Source organism: Aulostomus chinensis, chromosome 14 (assembly GCF_037954235.1).
Source record: "Aulostomus chinensis isolate RoL2024-O1b breed Wild chromosome 14, RoL_Achi_v1.0, whole genome shotgun sequence".
Taxonomy (NCBI): domain Eukaryota; kingdom Metazoa; phylum Chordata; class Actinopteri; order Syngnathiformes; family Aulostomidae; genus Aulostomus; species Aulostomus chinensis.
The window spans coordinates 24,652,209-24,661,129 of NC_141333.1; the positions used below are offsets into that span (position 1 = coordinate 24,652,209).

At 45.8% G+C, this 8,921-nt stretch overlaps 1 protein-coding gene across 1 annotated transcript; it reads left to right on the forward strand.

Moving 5' to 3' along the window:
• The first annotated feature begins 779 nt into the window (after positions 1-779).
• Positions 780-8,595, forward strand: chst7 (carbohydrate (N-acetylglucosamine 6-O) sulfotransferase 7). The gene is made up of 3 exons (XM_086224924.1): positions 780-1,059; positions 1,161-2,567; positions 4,523-8,595. The coding sequence occupies exons 1-2, from the start codon at positions 1,057-1,059 to the stop codon at positions 2,535-2,537; spliced, it is 1,380 nt and encodes a 459-aa protein (XP_086081050.1). The 5' UTR covers positions 780-1,056; the 3' UTR covers positions 2,538-2,567; positions 4,523-8,595.
• Positions 8,596-8,921: the final 326 nt, after the last annotated feature.

Consider the following 8,921-nt stretch of genomic DNA (forward strand, 5'->3'; position numbering starts at 1 on the left):
GCGATGTAGATCTTACTGATATAGAATATAACATTAACGCTCAGCTTCAGTAGCACACGTCTTATTTACAGTCACTTAACTACAATGTGGTGTTAAAACAAATGGTAGCTGTATGATAAAATATTTCAGTGACATTAACGGTTAAAGTTTGGAGTATATCTGATTACCTCACATATAATATGATATACTCCTGTGTAATTTATTGTTATGTAATTTTAAAGGGATATTCTGAATTATGACAACTATTAAATGGAAAGCCCCGGTTTCAAGAGACCACTTCTCTTTGCACTTAATTGACATCCTCAGTTTGAAGCCCAGAAAATATCAAGCCAATCTGATGTGGGGTTTCAGAATAAAAGCCCTCGAAAATGCCATGTGTGTAGGTTAGATTAGTGGTTTGATTGGTCTGATATTTTCTGAATGACACCCCGAGGTGGTTTGCTGTCAGTCTTAAGTGAACTAGCTCTTAGTGGTAGAGATGCACCCTTGTCTTCGATTCCTAACGGATATGTTCAGATGCTTGTGCCGATAATACTTCTGTATTTTCTTAATTCAGTTTTGAAATTAACATAAATTTATTCGTTTGTTTGTATAGTCATTGATATAAAGGAATATAATGGAATATAATGATATAATGGAATCATATTTTACGAACTGAATATGAACCACGGTCACTGGAATGTTTCTTTTATTTTGAAGTCCTTCCTTACCTTCCCCTACCGTAACTACGAGTATAGACATGTACCCCGAAATAACATCGGGGACTGCGTATCTGCCTCGACCAACTCGGGGCGTTAAGGGCTCATGTGCTTTAGTTTCCTCTTCCAACAAACTATCGACTGGTCAAACTCACATGACACCTTCGACTTAAAAGACTGTTCGAACGTTGCGCGTCCACTTTTCTACTTTCGAACAATTCTCCCACAAATCATTGCGCCCGGGGTACAGTAGGTGGTTGCTGCTGGCGGAGTCTCTTTCCTTCGAGGCTGTTTTGCTCCTTGCGCGGTGATTTTTTTCCCCTGCATTTTTGTAAACCAAAGACGAAAGAATACCGGGATGGTAACGGATGAGTATTAATTACAGAGTTGCTTATCTTCGTATGTTGTCCTTTATGGGGCGTGTCTTATGCATCTCCACACACTCGTTGTTCTCTCTCTCAGAAAACTCACACACACACACAGAGTCATTACTTCGCTATAGCGGTCACAGTGCAGCACAAAGCGACCGTCCAGACCAGCCGCCAGCCAGCCCCCTCACGCCGAGAGGAGATGAAGAGGAGGCTTCACAAGAAATATCTGATTCTGATACTGGCATATTCCGGTTTGCTTCTGTTAATCCCCTATGTTTTGGATTATCGGGACAAATCCGTCCAGCATTTGAAACATGGACTACCGCAGCAACAGTCCAGATGCCCAGAATTGGAGAACACCGTGGCGCTGCTGTGGGATAACGGCTACAAAGGCAACGGGAGCGACGCGGCGGAGTACGCCGTCAACCGCAGTCAGTCTCGGACACACATCTACCTACATGCCACATGGAGGACGGGCTCCTCGTTCCTGGGGGAGCTGTTCAACCAGCACCCCGATGTGTTCTATCTATACGAGCCCATGTGGCACATCTGGCAGGCTCTGTACCCCGGGGACGCGGGCAGTCTGCAGGGCGCAGTCCGCGACATGATGAACGCCTTGTTCCGCTGCGACTTCTCCGTCCTCAAACTTTACGCCGGGTCGCAAAACATCACCACGTCCTTCATATTCGGCTGGAAGATGAACAAGGTGATCTGCTCGGAGCCCATGTGTGACGCGCATAAACGCCACGAAATCGGGTTGGTGAAGGAGGACCAGTGCGCAAAGTGCCAAAAGAAAGACATTCGGGAGCTGGAGAGGGAGTGTAAGAAGTACCCGGTGGTCGTGATAAAAGGAGTCCGCGTTTTGGACCTGAGCACGCTGGTTCCTTTGATGAGAGACCCAACGATAAATCTGCAGATCATCCAGCTCTTCAGAGACCCGAGAGCCGTGCACAACTCGCGACTGAAGTCCAAACAGGCCCTAGTGAAGGAGAGCATCCAGGTTCTGCGCAGTAAGAAGCAGAACGATAAGTACAAGCGCCTGCTGGTGCCGAGCAACAGGGTGAACCGGGCCGAGAGCTACGTGTCCAGCGCCATGGAGCCTATCTGCGACAACTGGCTAAGCGATATGATGCTGGTAATGAACGCGCCTCCCTGGGTGAAGAGAAACTACCTCCGCATACGCTACGAGGACCTGGTCCTGCACCCCATGGAGGAGCTGCAGAGGCTCTTCCGCTTCTCTAACCTCTCCACCTTCTCTGCTCTGGAGAAGTTTGCGCTGAACATGACTCACGGCCAGGGCTACTCATCAGACAAGCCCTTCTTGATATCCTCCAGGGACGCCAAAGAGGCCATCTATGCGTGGAGGGAGCGACTCAGTGTGGAGCAGATCAATCAGGTGGAGGCCTACTGCAGCGAGGTCATGAGACAGTTGGGCTACCCCAAAAACAACATGGAGAAAGCGACATGAGGGCGAGCCATGAGGCGTAGATGGGTCCAGGTACGTCAGGCAGATGTGCTGATACTCGCTTGTTTGCAAACTTGCAGGCTCCAGTCCAGGAAGTTTGTGGTTCAACAGAAAGCATCTAGTGGGCTCCAGGTCTGTGGCTTCATGCTGGGACTGCATCTCAGCCTTTGACCTCTCCTTCTCAGTGAGGTGTCTGAAAACTCAGCATGCATGTGGGGATCACTCATTCACTTGGCGTTGCAGGCAGAGACACACCACAGAGTTTGATTTGCATTTAAAACACCTTCAGTGAGCAGATAGCGCCTGGCACGACAGGACACACTCCTCCGCCGAAGGAGGAAGTTTCCCTGTGTTTAATTGTCTAATATAGAATTATACAAATGTGAGTGAACGTGTGACAGCAGCCGTCCAAACCAACAAGAGCACTCAGATCATTTTCATTGTTGCACAATCAGACTCAATCTGTGTCTCATCAAACGTGGCACCAGAGGCCTTCAATATGTGAACTGGCCTCCATCGCTGCTCCTCTGTTTTGTTTTGATTTTGTTTGTACTGTTTTGGTTTATGTTGTTGATGCACTTTCTTTCTTTCGTTTCTTTTGTGAGTATTTTATTTATTTATTTATTTATTTTTAAATCCAGGAGTCCCAGTGTCCCAGACTGGATACTGGATACTTTTGATCACATTTCTTAAAAAAAAAAAAAAAAACTTTGAGCAGGTACATGGTTGACACGCATTGAAGGAAGTATTTGTTTTAATAACATGTAATATTTAAAAAAAAAAAAAAACAAGATCAAAAATGCTTGAAAAGGAGTAGAAAGACGAATCAACTCGTAATTTCCTTCCCTTTTCTCTCACGATTATGTGATCGCCACTCTATTTTCACTCTAAAAACGACCATACAAACATCCATCCCAAATGTCTTTATAACCCTGATGTGAACATAAATATATATATATATATATATATATATATATATATAATACATGTGAACAATTACATTTGGCTGGTAATTCATGTTTTGGCCTTTATGTTGATAAATTTACATTCTGGCAACCCTCACAAGCCCAGGACTCCCCTGAAGTCTTTGCCACCCCCATATTTAAAAGTCCAGTTCCGCCCCTGTGATGGAAGTCACATCGAGTTGAATTTTAATGATTTGGTTTATAACAACAAATCACAGCCCACGAGGTGTTTGTGCTTCCATTCTCAAGTTCAATGAGGAAGAAACCTCCAGTAGGGAAAAGATGAGGCGAAGGAACGTCACGCTGCATTCGGCAACTACAGAACAGATCAACAGTCGTAATATTAGTCGTCAACAAATGAGTTTGTTTTAGTCAGCACGTTCCCTCCTCATAAACCCGTCATTCGTGTCAACTCTCTCTGCTCTCGTCTCAGTTGCTTTCACTGTGGTTTTGCTTTCCATTTTGCACATTAAATGAACTGAAAACCATACGATCGGAAGATTTATGATCAATCTTCCACACACTCCAAAGGTTAAACCACAAAAGTTTGATTTCACTGTGTGATGTCGCTGTAACTGACCTTTGATCGTTCGTGGTATCTGGATAGCCAGACATATTTCTGCCCCTATAACTGATCTGCTCTTTAATAGTGGCCTCATTGTTTTGCCCCTGGCTCCCCGCGCTGGCAGCCAGTCACTGTGCTGTCGAGAAGGGGATCTTTGTATGCGGCTGTCCGTGACGGGATCAAGCTCCCAGGGTTACCACCAGCCTGTCACCACCAGCTCTCACAAGCAGACCCTTTGGAGTCTGACTGGCTGCAGGCTGTTAGCATGCAACAGATGCAGGGTGATGGCGTGTGTATCGTTTCACTGACTCCACCCTCCAGCGCCAGTCGCTGGAGCTGTTGATGGCACTCACAGGCATTAGTAATCCTATTGGATATGTCTGTGGTCTCCATGCTTCTGGATCTTGTGTCATAAAACGCTGATTTTATTTTAATCTTCAACCTCTTCTCTCTTCCAGGGACCTGGTATTCAAGGCTGAGGGCAAAGTGTGGAATAACAAAGTATGGAATGTGGTCCACTGGGAACTGCATGGCTCTAGGGTTGTTTTCCTTCAGCTGAGCGGGGATGATGAACTGGAGAAAACCCATGAGGAAGAAGAGCGGCCAATCACAGAGAGATGGTCGGTACCTGCTCTGCACCAGTAAGGTTGATGCTGACAGAGGGAACACAGGAAGGGGAAATAAACCAGAAGAAAGAGACAAGGCTGGTTTACACCACCATTCCACTCAACAGCCCTTCGTTGTGCCCTTTTAGTAGCACTAATCCCTCCACAAATCCCCTGCAGGCAAGCGCCATAAAAAGCCTGATGGGTTCTCCTCGGAGGAAGCCTGCCCTGCACGATGCAGGGTGGCAGCATCTCTCATGTCTTATCTGTCCAGCCTCTGACCAAGCGTGGCAGTAATCTTGAACAATAATGATACTTATCAGCAGTTAGCTCGCTAACTTTGCTAACATGGAACTGTGAAGGGAGAAACTACAGTATTTTGTGTGAAAGAGGCCTGACTGAGGGACGATTGTTCCACTCCTCCGGGCCCTCAGGAATCTGGACAGCTGCAGCGCCCCACTGACTAAACACTCACATGGGTGTGAAATTTTCTAACATCCCACAGAAGCACCGGGAAAAGTGTCTTTGTCCGCAGATGAATTTTTAGCAGATTTTCAAAGATGGTTATGGTTCATTTTTATGTATCATTGTATTTGCTTTACATATATTTTTGTTTAAAATGTTGTAAAATGCTGTTGTATCCCTCTGGTTATGGACATGTAGAGGAGGGGTAACCAGCATCCACGTCTTCAACTTTAGAAGTTGGTTCTGTAATATTTGTTCTGGCAGCTTTGCCTCTTGAAGTTCTCTTGCTAAAGAACGAAATAACTTTTAGACTATTTAAACTCAATAAAGGTAGCGAAACCTACAAGCATGCCCCCAGTGTACGAGTTTTTGTACTGGCTTGGATGTAGCATCAAATTGTGGGTCTTATACACAAGCAATCTCCGATGGGCCCCCGATTATGACGCAGACTTTCTTGGGCCTCAGCCTCCAGGCTGCAGCATCAGCAGTCACCCATTAAGCCAGGCAGGTTTAGATATGATCCTCTTGCACGGCAGGTGCAGACTGAACCATTTTTAGGGCCTGAGCCTGAAGGTACTTCAGGCGAAGACCCTATTATGCTTGCTCATTTTAAATTATTTTTTAAGAGGGGGGAGGCACCTAAGAGCTTCCACAATCTTTTTCAGACATAAAATTTAGGTATAACATGAATGTGTTAGAAACAATTTTGCAAACAAAAATGAACTTTCATCTCCAGGATTTTAGACGGTGTTTCTGACAGTTTTGCTGTGGCAATGGCACACACAAAGAAGTGACAAAACACTGAAAAACACAGACATCCCGTTGTGAGTACTTGAAAGGCAAAAATAACTTTTTTTAGGTGAAGTATCAGTTTAAACTAGTTGCTAGTTGTTGAAAGGGCTGCATGACACATCCTCCCTTCTTCTTTCTTCGTCGCTTCTTGATTCTGTTGGCTTCTGTCAGAGGGTAAACAAACCCACTCACACTTTTAATCACATCCTTGATTTAGTACTCACTTATGGAATAGAAGCTGACCGCATCATAGTTCTTCCTCAGAACCCCGTCTTGTCTGATCACTCCTTAATTACATTTGAATGTACTTTAACAAATTATATCCTACCTGGGAAAAAGTCCCGCTTCAGTAGAAGTCTATCTGACACTGCTGTTTCTAGATTTAGGAGCTTATTCCAGCAGAACTTGCTGCCACATCTTGTAATAATATATTGGGCAGTTATGCTGATTTCACCCCCTCGCAGGTAGACTATCTTGTGGACAGCACTGCAGCAGCACTCCTTGGGACACTTGATGCCGTAGCTCCCCTGAAGAAGAAGGTTATCAACCAGAAAAGAATAGTTCCCTGGTACAGCCCAGAGCTGCGTGCCTTAAAACAGAAGACCAGACAACTGGAAAGAAGACACATTCCAGCCAGCACGAGGAAGTCCACCAAGCCTGGAAGGAGAGTTTATTAATATATAAAAAAAGAACTCCGTAATGCCAGAAGCGCTTACTACTCGTCCCTGATAGAAAAGAATAAGAACCACCCCAGGTTCCTCTTCAGCACCGTGGGCAGGCTCACCAAGAACCATAGTGCTGTTGAGCCATGCATCCCCCCAACTCTCAGCAGTAACGACTTCCTTTCTTTCTTTACTGAAAAGATTGTGAATATTAGAACGAAGATTGCCAGTAATGGAGGACAGACTACAGTCCCCATAGAAGCACCTCCCAGACTTGGTGCTCACTTGGACAGCTTCTCCCCCATCGACCTGTCAGAATTAACTTCTGCAGTAGGTTCCTCCAAGTCAGCCACTTGTCTGCTGGATCCCATCCCAACAAGCCTCCTTAAGGATGCCTTCCCTCTAGTCAACACTTCTATATTAAATCAAATTAATCTTTCCTTAGTCACAGGTTATGTGCCACAGGCCTTTAAGGTGGCTGTCATCAACCCTTTGCTTAAAAACCTTCTCTTGACCCAGATGTATTAGCCAACTATAGGCCAATATCCAACCTCCCCTACATCTCCAAGATCCTTGAGAAGGTTGTCCTGGAGCAGTTACATGAACATCTGCACAGCAACGAGCTCTTTGAAGCCTTCCAGTCTGGATTCAGGGAACACCCTAGCACTGAAACAGCACTGGTCAGAGTCTCTAATGATCTTCTTACAGCTTCAGACAGAGGTCTTGTCTCTGTGCTTGTCCTTTTGGACCTCAGTGCTGCATTTGACACCATCGACCACAGCATCCTGCTACAGAGACTAGACCATGACATTGGGATTAAAGGAACTGCCCTAAAATGGTTTAAGTCCTACTTATCTGACAGGTTTCAGTTTGTTAATGTTAATAATGACCATTCGGAGTATAGCAGAGTTACAAATGGTGTACCTCAGGGTTCAGTTTTAGGACCTATTCTCTTCACTCTTTACATGCTCCCATTCGGTGACATAATCCGGAAGCACTCGATCAACTTCCACTGTTATGCAGATGACACACAACTTTACTTATCGATGGAGCCAGACGACACAAGCCAGCTTACTCATCTGCAAGACTGCCTGAAAGACATTAAATCCTGGATGTCTTCTAACTTCTTAATGCTCAATTCAGATAAAACTGAGGTAATCATTTTTGGACCTAAACACCACAGGGACACGCTCTTGAATCGGATCACTACTCTAGATGGCATCACCCTAACTTCGAGTACAACTGCAAGGAACCTTGGGGTCATTTTTGACCAGGACCTTTCCTTCAGCTCCCACATAAAGCATGTGACTAGGACCGCCTTCTTCCATCTGCGAAGTATCGCTAAGATTAGGAATATCCTTTCCCAGAGTGATGCTGAAAAACTGGTGCATGCATTTATCACTTCTCGGCTGGACTACTGCAACTCTCTCCTGTCAGGATGTCCTAAATACTCTCTAAAGAGTCTCCAGCTGGTCCAGAACGCTGCAGCCAGGGTTCTGATGGGAGTTAAGAAGAGAGAACACATCTCTCCCACTTTAGCTTCTCTCCACTGGCTTCCTGTAGGATCTAGAATCGACTTCAAAGTCCTTCTGCTAACTTATAAGGCTCTCAATGATAAAGCTCCATCCTATTTGAAAGAGCTCATTAGTCCCTACTGTCCGACCAGAGCACTCCGCTCCCAGAATGCAGGTCTTTTAGTGATTCCCAGTATCAATAAAAACAGACTGGGAGGTAGAGCCTTCAGTTACCGGGCTCCTCTACTGTGGAACCAGCATCTCTCCATGGGTCAGAGAGGCAGACACTTTAACTACGTTTAAGTCCAGGCTTAAGACCTTCCTCTGTGACAGAGCCTTCAGTTAGGACTGGTTCAGGTAGCTCTGAACCATTGATAGCTATGCTGCTACAGGCTTAGACTGCTGGGGGACACATCAGGTTACATGGAGCCCTTCCCTCCTCTCCCCCTCTCCCCCTCTCTCCTCCTCTCCTCCCTGCACATTTTTGGAACTGTCATTACCACTACTTGTTGCACTTTGTAGTTTGGCCTTGGTGTCTCGCAGTCTCTCTGTGTTTCCACAGATCCACCAGAGCCCCAACCGCCGCCTGCATCGCCCCCCCCCCTCTTATTCCCTACTGTTACACCGGCCTGCGCTCCCCTTCCATGAACCAGTCTGCCATCCAGTCCCCCATCAAGCTGGCTTGCTCTCCCTGCCTCCCCTTCCAGAAGCTTCCTTCTTCAGCTGTTATTAACATTTCCATGTTTCCCACATTTTGTATTGTAAACTGTTTTCTTGTCTGTACCAACATCTACTGCACGTCTGTCCGTCCTGGTGAGG